The 15,737-nt window shown below is 40.7% G+C and overlaps 1 protein-coding gene across 1 annotated transcript in view; it reads left to right on the forward strand.

The window, feature by feature from the left end:
- Positions 1-15,737, forward strand: part of CNTN6 (contactin 6) — a 131,054-nt gene that overhangs the window by 14,789 nt on the left and 100,528 nt on the right. Inside the window, exon 3 of the mRNA XM_058812706.1 lies at positions 9,179-9,316. Coding sequence (XP_058668689.1) covers positions 9,262-9,316 — 55 coding nt within the window. The 5' untranslated portion in view covers positions 9,179-9,261. The remainder of the gene's footprint in view (positions 1-9,178; positions 9,317-15,737) is intronic.

Consider the following 15,737-nt stretch of genomic DNA (forward strand, 5'->3'; position numbering starts at 1 on the left):
TGCCAATTTAAATACAAAAAAAAAGTCTATAAGTTATTCCCTGACTTGAAACACAGCCATCTTCTCAAAATCTAAACAGTGGTTAATGTTAAAGTTGTTAAAGAAGGACATGGCTATTTATATTTATTAAACCTTAATAACTCAATAATTTTAATGGAGAACAGTGGAATTAATAACTTAATAATTTTAATGGAGAACAGTGGAATTAATAACTCAATAATTTTAATGAAGAACAGTGGAATATCTGCTCACTCTGGGCAGAGAAGCTTTCCTGTTGGATTAAGCCTTTTTCTGACCCAGAGATGGGGCAACTGAGAGGTGTTTTAAAAACTTCTATTCCATTTTGAGTCTCATGAGAAGGGTGAGACAGTACAGATGTTAGAATTCATGCCAGCACAATAAGAAGCCAACAATTTTTTAATTACAATACATTATAAGCATTTCTTGGCCTGTCAGCTTTAGCCACCCCATGCTGTAAATGCCTTAAAGCCAATCATCTAAAATCACCCCTTATGGGTCTCATTCCAATGCATCTTTCACAGTTCTATTTCTCCAAAGTATCTAGAGTTATTTGCAAAGCTCTATGAATCCATTTCCAGCACATTCCCAATTTCCAGTCCTTGTCCTTCCTCCTGCCAGCCTTGGCTGGTGTGGAGCAGCCCTCTCAGGGCATCCCCTGCACCCACCCAGGGCTCAGGATCCCTCTTGGATCACACAAACCCTTCTGGATTTTCCATGGGGGATCCTTTAGAAACTCCAGCTTGGTGTTGTTTCAAGGACTTCTTCGTCTTCCTCCTCTTCCTCCTCTCCTTTTGCATTCCACCAGCATCCAGCTCTGGAGCTCCAGCAGAAGACAGAAATCATTTGTATTCCTCATCCCATCTCCAGATCATCTTCAAACCTGTCTAGACATCAAAGCAATCTGTTTGCTGCTCTGATTATTCAACTTGGCTGTGTCCCCTATCTTAAAATACATAGATTATGCTAAATTAAGTCCAATTTCATCCAGAAACCAGCTGATTATTTTCTTCCTTTTCCTCATTATCCAAGAGATTCTAAATGATAGCAATAAACAGCAATGGCATCACAAGGAGGAAGGGGATGGGAAGGATCCTCATTTCACACTGAATCATTACTTGTTAAACAATAAGCCTTGAAATTAACTTTCCCTCCTGACACCCCTGCATTCACAAATGCAAATAAAATGATTACAGCCTTCATCTTGGGCAAAAATAATGGTCATGGATGGTTCAGCTAATCTTAAAGTCACTCTGGAATTGCAGCCCTGCTTGTTCCTATTTCTGTTGGTTAGAATTCCACCTAATCATGGTTTAAATCCATGGTCACCCAGGTCAGCCCAGATCTAGTCCTGGCCACTTTATTTATTGCTGCACTGCAGTATATGGCTATTAAAAAATCCAAATATTTCCTGACAGCTCTCGGGGGAAATCTACAGTTCATAATTTCCTTTCATGGTACTATTAATACTTCCTGACAGGCTGAAAGCCAGTTGTTAATAATCTGGAAGATTTCCAGGTTCTTGTCTAAAATTAGCTTCAGTTTCACTTCTGGGTTTGTTTTTTTTTTTTTCTTTTTTTTTGGCAAATTTTAACCCTGATCCAGAAATTTCTGAGGCAGGAGTGGCAGGTGGATGCCCTGGTGCCTTCTGCAGGTGCTTGTCCTCGAACCTCCTGATTCAAAAGAACATTTCTCCAACTCCAAAACTCCAGGGATGTTTTGCTCAACTCCACATTCCCTTTGGGAAGAAAGTTTGGTGGATTGGAATGGAATTCTCTGTGTCCAGTGGGGAAAGAAATTGCCTTTATTTATTTTTTTTAAGGCGTTGTGAAGGCCACCAGCTGGAGGACCAGGTGTGTAAGAAGTGCAGCAGCAAAAATAATAAATACTAAAGATACTGTTTATTTGAAAGGAGAGCCCCATAAAGATATCACAATGCCTTTAATATGGATTTTAATAAAAAGATCTGGGCTATTGAATGTGAAGAAGCAGAAGATTAAACTGCCAACACCTAATAAGAGACTTTAGGGTGGCACAAATGAAAGTGTTGCTGGGATATCAGGCTCAGAGAGAAACAACTGCTGCATGAGATCTTGAAAGAGATTAAGTCTTCAAAATATTATTGTAAAAGTTTATCAACAATTCCTTTATTAACCTCCATATCTTTGAAGAAACCTTCACACTGTCTTTTGATGATATTCTCATTTTGATCCTCTTCTTAGTGAAGAAATGGGAATTTTGCTGCTGACTTCAGTCAAAACAGAATCAATTTTTTAAATCATTATTACACTGATAATATTTGGAAGGAGGTTTTCTTAAGCTTTCACTCATAGATATGAAGTAGATATTAAACTTTTCACCTGGGAAGAACAATGTGTGCTCTTCATTCCAGTGCTTGGTGCCATCAAGATCTGCAGCTTTAGTGTTTGTGAACAAGTTAAAAGAAAAGTAATAATTGGTTCAAAAGTGATATTATCAGATTTGGTAAATTTAACACTTTCAGATCTCTTCAAAAACTTTATTTCATAGTGTATTGTATTGAAAATTGATCAACACCTACATTTCAGCCAGGCGTTGGAAGCATTTTTATCAGACTTTTTCCATCTCAATGTTTGCTCAGCAATTGCTGCAGTTTGTATTAAATGACTGTGAGAGAATCTTCTTGTTGTTGGAAATTATCTTGATGATGAAAACTTCCAAACTCTAATTCACATGGAAAATGTTCTCTCATTCTCTCCTGTAGTTCCCACAAATCTCTGAGGGCTGAACTGATGCTTTCATCCCACCAACACTTCCAGCACAGATTTCACACAGGTGTTGGAGGTTCATTCCCACTTATTTAGGGATTAAAATGAGAGCAGCATTGTTTTAACCAAAGAATGAGCAATCAGCCCTTTCAGGCTGATTACTGGAATTGCATAGTGTATAAACTTTAAAAAAGGGTGTCAAAATACAGCTTAAAATGGGGTTGTATGAGATAGCTACACCTGCACGAGGGCTAGGACTGGGTTATTCTCTGTAATATTCATTATCACTTAAGCACTTTGCTGTTGAAAGACATTTTAATGCTGATTTGTCAACAGCACAGCCCACTGGGGTTTCTACCTTTCAGCCTTTGTATTTGGGTTAAGTACAGCAAACTCTCTCATTGGCTCTTGCCTGTGCAGCCAGGGTTATTTACAGCTGGAATGCCCACACAAGGTTTGGCACACAGCAAATAATCAAAATTATTTAAAAGATATTTAAATCCTTCCTTGTCTTGTACTTGGCTGTTAAAGAACGTGTGAATCCTGACAAGGATGTTTAGAATCATGGAATGGGTTGAGTTGCAAGGGACCTTAAAGCCCATCCAGTGCCACCTGTGCCATGGGGAGGGACAGCTTCTGATGCCCTGAGCAGGCTGCCCTGGAGCAGAGGCTGGGCAGAGTCACAGAATAAAGCAGGGATTTATTCACAGCATCTCCTCCATGGACCCACCTTGACAGCACCAGAGCCCAGCCAGGGCTGCACCCAAGATGAACCAAAATGGCCCCAAAATGCACGGCCGGGCACGGGCTCTGTCCCTGGGATCAGTTCTGCTCCATTTGCATCTTGCAGTTCATTGTCCCATTCCAGCTTTAGCCCTGCAGTCCCACCCTGCTTGTTTTTCTCTCTGCAGCCCACGGGGTTTGTGCTCCTGGGCTGAGATTTGGGTCATTTGTCCTTGGTGCCCAGCTGGAGCAGGAATTGTTTTGTCTCCCTGCTCTGTGCACAGAGCTCACCATGCCCTGATGCGAAACTCAAAACTGCACAGCACTAAAGCAGCACAGAATGTGAAAAATAGAAAAGTTAAACCTGAAGCATCATTTCCACTATCCCAGGCTGCTCCCAGCTCCATCCAACCTGGCCTTGGGCACTTCCCAGGATGTGCATCCACAAATTCCTCATGCCAGGGCCATTTCAATGCTGGTGAGTCCATCTGGGACAGTGAGTGAGGCCTCATCAGACACCAGAGAAAGTCCATCCCATTCCTCCTCAAATGTCTTAATTTGGGGAGTTTAAGGCACCAAAAGCCACTGTAGTGTCCCACCATGTAGGATCTCAATGTCACCTGCAACACAACGGTCTGTTTGCTCGGAGTTGGGAAAATGTTTTGAAAACACAAGATTTAAACCCTCCCCGAGGGCTCCATGCACTGAATTTGAATTGCAAACGAGCCACAATATTTTCAGTTTCCCTAGGAAAAGTAAGCAATAGCAGTCAGGAGTAAAAACCAAATGGAAATCCAAGTCCTTTTGTGAGAAAGGAAAAACAGGAGCGATCGGTATCGGAAACCTTTGTTAAATAGCACGGGGTGCTTTTCTCCCTCAAAATATGGTTCAATAATTCTAAATAAGCACTGAGAACTCCAACAGCATACGTAAATCTTGCTGGAGCCTGGCAAACTGGTCGCTTCTGCTCCTGCCCTGGTAGCTGCGAGTGTTTGCTATTCACTCTGCTATGGATATCTGGAAAATAGTTTGAGTGCAGAAAGCGCCTCAGGGATAAAAAGTTTGAAAAGAAAAATGTAGCTGTATATCATTGGCATTCATGAGAAAATTCACATTAGATGCCTTGGAATCAGGTGCTCAGGAGACAATAGAGAGATCAGGAGCAATGGTGTGCCAGGAATGCAAGCCTGGCTGGGACAGACTTATTTCCTGGCACATGAGGAATACAAAAGTGTGGAAGGCCAAACTCAGAAGATAATAGAGATGTGTGGAAGCTGGTGGGAGGGAAAGCTGAGGCTGCAGAATAAAAAGGCTGTGCATGCACTCTCTGGATTAAAGCCTTTCCCTCCACATTTCCATTCCTTTCTTCTGCCATACAGATCTCATTCCATAGATGGTCACAACAATAAACCTGGAGTGAAGCTCCTCCAGCACCACTGTGGAATTTGGCCCCAAATCCCTGTTGTTACACTTTTTAGTTTTTTTTCTCCCACCAGGTCAAAGAGTTGCTCTTTCTGCAAGCACAGCTACATTTTGCCATGGGTAAAAATGTCAATTTGCTGGAATTTAGCTGAGAGCAAAATCTCATCATTCCCAGGGCCTGACAGGTTTTACCCCAGTTCAATGTCACATCACCACCTGAACCAACTTTTACTTGCAGAAAACTTTACAGAAAATTGTGGCAGAAGTGGGAAATGGGGCTTATTTTCATGAAAATTCAGATGACACCAGAAGAGCAGCTTTGTATTTTGTCACAGATTTGGTCCTGTAAATGTTTTGTCACTCAAAAAATAAATGGTTGAAGAAATTAAAGGTCTTGAAAACCAAAGCCTCGGCACCAGGTTGGGATCAGTGAAGAGCAAGACATTAGCAGTTAAATTAATATGTTAAATATATGTCAGATTATTTTAATTAATAAATGAATCCACAGCCTGTTCCCTTCTAAAGTCCAAGGAAAACAGCAGTGCAACTGAAACCTCCAGCCCCACAACAAGAGAGCCTTTGCCTCCATGTGCCAAGGGCCAAGTAAACACTCAAATCCTACTTTTAGACAGAATTTTTCAATATTCCAGATGTCCAGGAGGGAATGTTTGATGGCAGCAATAGTTCTGTGTCCTTTCTTTCCAATATTACCCAGAGTGTCTGCAAGGAGGAGCAGGTGCAGCTCAAATCATCCATTGCTGACCTGGGAATTTTTTCCACCTTTTTCCATAGATTCACCTCCTATATATCCCACACATTTGGATGTCCCAAGAGAAAATATCTCTCCTTCCTCACAGATCAGAAGTGAAAATGACAGGTATAAATTATCTGAGGACTGAGTTCTTTCCTATGGACTTGTTTTCTCTAATGGGAAAACAACAAAAAATGATGTTGCCTCCTTCTGTAACAAACATATTTGTATAAATTACATCCTGCTGACAAATGGACACACAATCAGGATTTTTAGGGGGAAATGTAATGTTTCCCTCATGATCACATTTAACATATTTTGTTTTCCATCCATCTCTCTGCTCAAACCATGGCATAACAATTAGAATAAGTGATAGCAGCACATCCAGGAAACAAAGGGTATGATGGCAGAATTTATCTTGTTACATTTCTTGATTTAACGCCAGTCTGGGATTTCTGGTCTGAACCAGATTTTTCTTATGCTATAAATATTTCAGTTTTTTCATTTATTCTTGATTTAGTTTGACAGTAAATAATCCCATGGAAGCAGCTGTTGGAAAGATGTTGTAAAAAATATTAAGTGCCTGCTTGCCAGTTCAGTCCTTGTGTATGTCAAAGGGAAGGGAATAAAACAGTTGGGTAACTTAAAGGAAATATTTGTGTGTGTGTGTGTATATTTACAGTAATGCCCCATAATTTGCAGTCCTAGGAGCAGAAGAATTACAGTTCTGAGGATTGATCAATGCCTTCTATGAATACAAAGAGTTTGGGTTGTATATTCTCGATATTGGCAGCTGCAGGTTCTTGTTTCAGGGTTCCAAAAGACTCATCCATAACCCAACAAGAGGAGAATAGAAAGCAGGGAGGGTTTCAAAAGGATATTTCCTTGCAAAATAAAGGATATGTCCTCTTGGAAAAGGCAAGGTCTGGCCAGTTATTTGGCTTTTATTGGTTATTTTTTGTTTGGAATATTTTTTGTTTGGAATACTTTTTGTTTGGAATATCAGGACGTATGTAACTCTGGATGGTCGAAGTCCATTCCCCAATTTTCTTTGGCAACTCTTGCACCTTTAGAAGGGATTTCTGCACTAAATAACTCACACACCCAATGTGGAAGGACCAGAAACTGAATATATTTGGGAGATCTTGAGGAAAAGGAGTTGGATGGGACCAGCACTGGGAGGTGCTCCCTGTCCAAGAAAACAAGCACAGAAAAATACCCAGCACAGGAGGGGAATCCAGATTGAAATGCCAAGGAAAATGTGCAAAATTCGTGGCAATAACTGCAGCAAAAGGGGACAAATTGCAGACAAACGCTGGTTGTTATCTGCTAACAGCCAACTTGGCACCCACCAGGATGATTTGTCAGCAAATGGGAAATTTGAGCCTCCTCACCCTGGGGTGCTGCACACAGGCCCTGGGTGCTTGGGGAATCTTCTCCCTCCTCCAGGGAAAAAAAATCTAAAACTGGGACAGGTAAAGTCACAAAATTATTACAGGAAGAATTAGATGACATCTAAGTAATTAATTAAAATACTAACAGTTTTTGATCTGAAGGGATACATTCTGTTCATGAAGGACGAGGGAAAACATATTTAAAGAGGGTATTTATTTTTTTTTTTGTCTCAGATATCACAGATATGTACGCGAGCTTCAAGACAAATATTGACAAGCAGGAGAAAGGGTGTGAAATAAATATGATGTGATTCAATAAGGGAAAGCACCAGGTTTTCCACTGAAGCAGAAATAATCAATGCCTACCTTCAGTATCACCAGGTGGTTTAAAGGAGGGGTTGGAGTGGAACCTGGACTGAAGGCAAGTGCTCTAAAAAAGCACCCAAAAGTATTAAAAAAGAAAGGAAATATTGATTGAGGCTGTTTAGGTGTCACTTTGTGCAGGGTTGATATATAAAGGTACAACCCAGCTCATCCTTCTGTGTTTCTACTTTGGCAGAATTATAATTTAATACTTTTTAATCCTTTTCCTTTCAAACACTTATAAATTTTGCAAATGTTCTTCAGTAGATCACAGCTGTGTGTGAAGTAGGACATCATGAAAAACTGAAAGAAACTCTGGGGTTTTTCCATCCTCTTTTTCCAAAATTTAGAAGCTTATCAAGTTTTGATCATTCCTCAGGATTTTAAGGGTCTCCCTTGAGACCACCTGCATATTTATAGTTGAAGTTTATAGAAAATGTTAACAAAATTAAGTCCCTTCCAGAAGATTTGGATTTCTTAATTTTCTAATAAAACATCTCTCTCACCCTATGAGCAATAAGTCCCAGGGCAACCCTGGATGAGATCTTTTCACACTGCTGTGAAAAATGAGTCAAGTGAGAAGAGAATATGGATCCATAAGTGTGCCTCATAATTGTAATTTCTCAGTGGAAAATTTTCAGCACTTAAAAGGTTTGGAATGATTTTACAATTTTGTAAACTCATTTTATTAAGTGATTTCTGGTTTCAGCTGCTTTATGAACTGATCCCCCACAGTAAATCACTCATTTGCCCTTTGGGAGTATAGGCCAAACAGATACTTTTTCCTGCCTTAATTCATCATCTGTTGACTGAAATGTCAAAGGAAATTAGAGGAAATTGTTATGTAAATGCTTACTGGGGATGGCTCATTTCTGAAGGATCAAACCTCTCACAGAAAAGGTCTTTTTGTCTTTTTACATGGGGTGAGTGTGACACTGTGATCCCTTCTGCTCCCGTGGGAGATCAATGATTGATCACACATTCACCGAAGGATCCTGGCTGCGATCAGAACCAAACCACGATGGAATCTTGGAATCCCACACTGGTTTGGGTTGGGAGGGACCTTAAATCCCACCCAGCGCCACCCCTGCCATGGCAGGGACACCTCCCACCGTCCCAGGTGCTCCAATGTCCAACCTGGCCTTGGGCACTGCCAGGGGCACATTCTGGGAATTCCATCTCAAACCCTGCCAGGGAACAATTCCTAATTCCCAGTATCCCATACAAACCTATTCTTTACCAGTGGGAGCCATTCCCTGTGTCCTGTCCCTGCAGGCCTTGTCCCCAGTCCCTCTGCAGCTCTCCTGGAGCCCCTTCAGGCCCTGCAAGGCCTCTGAGCTCTCCCTGGAGCTGCTCCTCTCCAGCTCCCCCAGCCTGGATCCAGAGGGGCTCCCTTTGATGGAACAAGAAATATCTTAACATTTGATGAACATTTAGCAGTTGAAAAAAGCCCATTTTTTCCAAACACCTTTTCCTCCATCCCTGCACAGTCTGGCAGAGGGAGCACAGGCAGATTTTTCTTTCCTACTTGGATAAACTCCCTCCCATCCAAGAGGTCTCTGTGCCACATGGAGGGGATGGGACGAACCCCAACATTACCTGTGATTTTCATTTTGGAATTATTTTTGTTCCATCCCATTGCATTTGCAGTGCCTGAGTCTCCAAAAGGTGCAGTACAAGGTGATTTTACCTGGGGAATTTTGGGGTATTGATTTGGGGTCTGTGCTTTAATTGCCCAATATCTCTTCCTGTTTTTGCAGAATATCCAGGTAGTCACAGGAAGACACACTTTACTTTCTTCCACTGATTGGATGGGAGGAATTTTTGACCTTGGAAAGTGGAGATGGTGTTGCTATGGAAACTAATAAGTCTGCTGCCATTCATGAGCTGCAGCACAGGTAAAATGTTCCACTATTAGTGTTTGTGATTGATAAATCTCTGTCAGTGTCATAGTTCTTGGAGAAAGGAGCAGCAATTACCAAAATTAACAGCCCTTTTTTGTATGAACAAGTGACTAAGGAGCTTTTCATTAGGACACACTTTAATTTTGAACAACTCCAGGCGCTGCCTTTAAACCAGAAAAGCACTTTTCAGGAGCATAAGAAAGCTGGAATCCAGGTAATAGCTTTAAAAAATAGTCTAAGCTGTAACAGTGAGAAAGAAGAACAATTGTTACTTGGGGGACAACATCATGAAAACATTCCTTGGCCACAATATCAGCAAATTAGTCTGGATTGAAAACCAGACCAGTTTGGGAGCACTGAATTAATGGTTTGGATTCCACATTTCACATCACACCCTTCAAGTGCTTCCATGTAAGTGAAACATCTTTAAATCACAGTTAACTGAAAGGCAAATTAAATTATTTATTTATGAAGGGTGAGAATCATAAGGACTGTCAATATAAATGCATAAAAAGGCAAGAAAATCTTGCTTAAAGCCCAAAGCAAATGCAATGACAATGGAGTGGTGATGGACCCTCATCCTCCCACCCTGACACTGCTCAGGTTGGATCAGAGGGCAGAATGTGCTTGGAAGAAGGAGAAATGCCTCCCCCCATTCTCCTTCCTGAATATCCCCTGTGTTTATTTAAAATATCAACAGTTTGTAGCATATTGTGAGGTAAAATGTTCTTTTCTGCCTGGCTGGGCATTGCTCACAGTGAGGGTTTGGTGCTCTGAGTTCACTCCTGCTCTGAACCTTTCTTCTAATTAAAAGCATATAACTTGACAATGCTGCTTCATAGAGCCATAAAAATGGGATTAACTCCTGTGGCTCATTACAGCTCCTCTCCAAACAGGCACTGAGTGGGAGCTGAACTCTTTGAGGTTCTAATGAATTTGGGGATGGACTGACCCCTCACACTTGGCTGTGATAGAAACCATGACAACTGACTTTTGTCTCCAATTAATGCATTGAACTCTAAATAGTCAGGATATTACTCATGTACTTACAAGGAAATTGTATTAAAGTAACCTCAAATGGTACTTAAATTAATTATGTAGTGCATGAGTCAGCAGCTGTTTGAAGTGGAGAAACAGAGCAGAGGGCAGACTTCAGTACCATTTTAAAATACAATTTAAATGAACCTCAATGCTGTTTTATCTAAATGTGAAATGTAAACCTCAGGATGAAAAAAAAATAAAAAGCAAATCTCAGGATCAGACTTTCTGTTAAATCAATACAAAGTTGCTATTTCAGTAATAAACAGCCAGAACATTAAGGACTAAAAATCTTGGAGTATATAAAAATATTGTGATATATAAAATATTCCAAGTGAGCGGTTGCTCATTTAAGCCCAGCTTTGCTGAACTTATCTCAACAACCACGTGTTTAGGACCCAAATGTTCTTTAATTCCTCATTGTCCCACTCAGCCCTCTTGGGCTCCTCTCACAGACCCTTCCCTCCTTTACTACTCTGAGTAAAGCACTTGTAGCAGTCTGTCAGAGCACAGGATTCCCCTGCAATTCCTCGATTTCTTGGGAAATATTGGGAAATGGATGGTGGTCCTGGAATCTGAATGGCTGGAGGAGCAGGAGAGATGCATGAGAGACAAGATATTCTCACACCCATGATTTGTATCTCCAAAAAGAACCTTTTCCTTCATTTTTTTCTTTTTATTTCCCCCCAGGCTTTAATTTTTGTCATCTTCATCATTCTTGCCAGAGGATCCTCTTTAACAAGCCCAGTCCCAGGCTTTAAACCTGAGTTAAAAGGTACTGGGAGCTCACTTTTAGATGAACATGTTCAGCTTTTAAAGGCTTAAAAATAGCTAAAAATGCAAATGTTCCATATTCCCAGGCACCAAGAGCAGCTCACAACGGCCCTTTTGTCCTGCTCCTGCTCTCAATTAAAGGAACAGCAAAAGCTCCCACTGACTTCACTGGGATAAGTTAATTTATTCCTGGGTATAAATTAACTCCATTGATTTCAGCAGAGCTCCGCTGATTTTCACTCCATGACATCCTGAAATATGCCTGATGGTAACAGTCAAACTGCACTTATGGCAAAACTTCTCTGATTTATCACATGGAAAGCTCACATCAATTTAGGAATAATAGAAAAGAGTGGGAAGGTGAGGAAGCAGCCCTGGTGCTGAGCAGAGCAGTTTTGTGGCTGGGGATGGAAGGGTAATTCAGGGTGTTGGATGGCATTGGTCACTCATTTCCTCCTTGTTTCTACCTCAATTCCACCTGACATGCGGAATGAAAATGATTCTGACCTATAAATTAATTTTAAATCTCAGGATTAAATGTGCTGTGCAGAAGAACTGGATATTATTAGCACCCCAAAATGGCAATTCAATTACTCAAAAATCAAACTGCCCTCTATATTGTCTTTATAGGCAAAAAATCGTGGAAAGAATAATGTTCCCTCCAACTCTTATTTTCCAGCAAAGCTTTTTTATGTGTCTCAACGAGGGTCTTTAGGGTTTTCTTGCAGTGCCTTAGGGGACAAAATAAAATAAGGTAATGCATGCACAGTGACACAGCGAGGGAACAGATTAGATTTTTTTTTTTTCATAACCCATTGCTATTTAAATGAGATAATCTGATCTAAGCAGAGCACCAGAGGCAAGAAGGGTGATGCAGATAAACTCAGAGATCATTACTTTAAATTCTGTGTACTTGCTATAGGGATGTACAACAACCATCTCCTGACATCATTGCAATTTAAACGTTATTTGATATGAATATGTTAGGAAAGAGCCTTCACTTTCTGGATTAAAGATGCAGACAGGATTTTGGGAAGTTGAAATGAACAGACCTGTCTAAAGTGCTCAATAAAATAAAATAATTGTCTCTTCACACAAAAACTCTCTCAGGTTTTGCTCCTATGGCTGCTCCTGGATTGTGCTGCTTCCTCTGGAGTTGTTGTGCAAGGCAGGTTGCCAAGAATATCTTGATAAGACAGAATTTTATTTTCATTTTTAATATCATATTTCTGTCCTAAGTGTCCATCAGATGCAGCTCAGGCTGTTCTTTGGGGGTGCCAGCTCAGGTTCTCCATCAGGATGGAGGAAATTCCCTCACCTGTCTCTCTCTGGTCCCTCCATTCTCTCCTGCATCAATAAGGAATTACCTCCTGATAATTCCAAGGGTCTGTCTTCCTCCTGGACAGCTGATCCCAATTTTCTGTGTTCCTCCTGTTCCTAAAGGGAAATGACGCCTCTTTCACCTGATTTCTGGTGGCTTCTTCCCTTCCAATAAATCCCTTTGCTCACATGGAGAGGTGGCCCTGGTCACTGTCCTTTGTCACTGCCCTTTGCTCTGCTGATGGTCTTGGCCCCACCGTGCAAGCAAAGGGAATTCCAGGATTAAAGACAAGGAAAAAGCAGAATGGCCCTGAATTCTATCAGGCTGTGGACAGCAGAAATATCCCAAGCCAGTCTGACCTGAATTTGGAAATGAGGCATCAGCTGCATTTTCACACAGCCCTTTGGCTCCTGGCCTCCAAATCAATCCGAGGTGCAACCCCGACCTCCCAGGCTGGGCTTTTGGCCCATCATTTTGGAAACTGTTAAATTAGAGAGAGACATTTCCTGATGCAGAGTGTCCTGATCCTCCTCTGGGTCACAGCAGGATGAATATTGAACACAGCACATCCCACACTCTGCCTGCAGTGTCTGGCAGATTTATTGTTGGCATAACAGCACCTTTAGGGATGGAACAGCACACCATATATTTTAAGACAAGTGACATCTTTGCTATTTCTAACAGCAAAATGTGGAGATGAACTAGTCCAGCCTGGAAATGTTGAGGCTTCCCTGAACAACCAGAAGCACCTGGAGAGCTGCTGCTGAGTCAGACAATGATGATAATTAGGTGTCCCTTAGACAGCAAGGAGGTTACTGTGGTTTTGGGAAATAAAAAGCTGAATTTCTGTGAGGGACTCGCAAGGCTGGTACTGCAATGTCCCTCCCAGGAGAGGCAGCAGTGACGTTTGGAGAACTTTTGTTTGGTGCTGTGGGGTGCCAGGAGGTTCAGTTCATTCCCCAACAGTGAACAACAACCACTCCTGGTGCAGCAGAGACAGAGCAAAGGGAACCTTGTGCCCTGAAAGTTACATTTAGGGATGTGAGGGGGTCTGAGGCTTTCCACCAGGCTGTCCGGACAAAGTGACACCAGTGCCACTCACATTTCCCAAGGACTCTGTCACCCTGATTTTTTAAGGTTTTTTGAGCCTTCTGATGTTTACATTCTTGTAACAAACTTTCTCACACACTTTCTGTAAATAATTTATTGGTTTGCATTCTTTTATGGAGAAAGTTTGATGGACTGTTGGTTTGTGCAGTGTCATTGGAGAGGTGGCACTGTCACCCCCCAATCCACTGTCACTTTTGGAAAACTATAAATGTTGGAGTCAGAAAATAAAATTCCCTTTTCCTTCACCTTGAGAACAATGGTGTGTGTTGTTCTGAGTCCTATAGTGACAGGACTCCACAGCACCCCAAAGCTGGAGCCAGGAATTGTGTCCAACATTCCCTACCATGGGCTGGACTCACCCTACAGAAGAGTGTCCCTTATTGTGCTTCATCTCCCATAAAATCCCTTTTTGGGATTCCCCTGAGTGCAGGGATGTGGTGGAAAGAGCTGAGAGCTCAGGTGCTGTTTTAAGGTTCTCCTTTAGATTAGAACCCGCATTCCCTGTCAGGGAAATGTTATTTATGGTTCCTAGAGTGAGGTGGAGATGCTGCAGCTCATGGGTGTGAATTCACCAGAGTTTTATGTTTTCCATATTTTTTTTTATGTTTTATGTTTTCTAGTGTCTAAATTCTTTAGTCTGAAAGGCCTTGTCTATTTTTATGTGGTTTAAATAATTATTGCTTCCCAATCTTTTCAATTAGTTGCTTTGCATTATTTTTCCCCTTTTATTTAAATTTTACATTATTTTTTCCTGTTTCATATCAGCCAATTTTATCTCCCAACACAAAAGGCTCGTTAACTTTTTAAAATAACATTCTGGTACTTTAGAAGCCATTAATTTCTTTTTTCACTTATTTTTTTTGTTGCAACAGCTTCAAAGACAATTCAATTTTACCTTATTGTCACTGCCAAGAAGTAGAAATTAACAGGTGATTAAGCACTTCAAATATTTTGAGCATTTTCTATTGTCAACAATGGCAAATTTAAGTATAAAGAAATTAAACTTAAGAAAGCACAATAATATATTAGTGAAACAGTTTATTGAAGCATAACATTTTCAAGGAAAATTGCTGGGTTTAAGTAATTGGTTAAACAAAGTAATTGCTTAAACAAAGAGTAGGTTTAGATCAGATTTGAGAGATAAATTATTCCCTAAAATGGTTGAGGCCCTGGCACAGGTTGCCCAGAGAAGCTGAATTTTGAGATTCCCTATTTTAGAGTTACCAACATGGATTTTTTTGAGTTTGAGAACCAAATCCACTCCCTTTTAATCTCCACAGCCAATGGCTTAATTGAAGAATGGACACTTGAAACCTCAGATTTTATTATGGAGAGAATGATGACCATAAAATCATGGAGTCACTGAAGGGTTTGGCTTGGAAGGGACCTCAAGGATCATCTGTGTCCTACATGAAATAGAGAGAAACCCAGCTGGAGTCTAATTTTCCCCTAGCAAAAATGGGAATTTCTTTTTTTTTTCCCAGAAATCAGACCTTGGGTATGCAAAAAACCCAAAAAAAAAACAAAACAAAAAAAAACCCCACCAAAAAACCAAACCAAACCAAACCAAAGAAATGCAAAAAAAACCCAAACCCCAAAACAAACAAACAAACAAAAAAGCTCCCCCCAAGAAAACCTCAAAACCCCAAAACTCTTTAAAAAACCCCTAAAAAACCAAACCAACCAAACAAACTCCCCAAAAAATTAACTTTATTTTGACATGCAAACCTGACACGGGTGAAGATCTTGCCCACAAACTTTGAAGTGCTGCAACAATATCTGCAACTTCCACGCAATCACAGGCTGATCATCCCTCCCATTGTTTGCAGAAGCTGCAAAATAAAACGTCTGGGGTTATTGATTTGCTACTTCTTTTTCATTTAGCGCCTATTGATCGCTGTTTATGTGTGTGCTTTTTGTTGAGCAGGAATTAACATTGAAAACTTCTTGGAATTCACTGCGTTCACAGCTACTTGACATTCCTGGGGAAATCTCGCTGCCACAGTTCCACCCCAGCTGGGGGTTTCAAAAATCGGCGTTTTCTCCTTTGGCCTCTTGGCAGCAAAAAAGAAATAATTAAAAAAAAAAAATGTATCATTTAAAAACCCCCCTTTTTTAATGTATTAAAAAAGGACTTTAAAAAAAAGTATTATAACAATAATATATAATTAT

Source organism: Ammospiza caudacuta, chromosome 12, assembly GCF_027887145.1.
Source record: "Ammospiza caudacuta isolate bAmmCau1 chromosome 12, bAmmCau1.pri, whole genome shotgun sequence".
NCBI lineage: Eukaryota > Metazoa > Chordata > Aves > Passeriformes > Passerellidae > Ammospiza > Ammospiza caudacuta.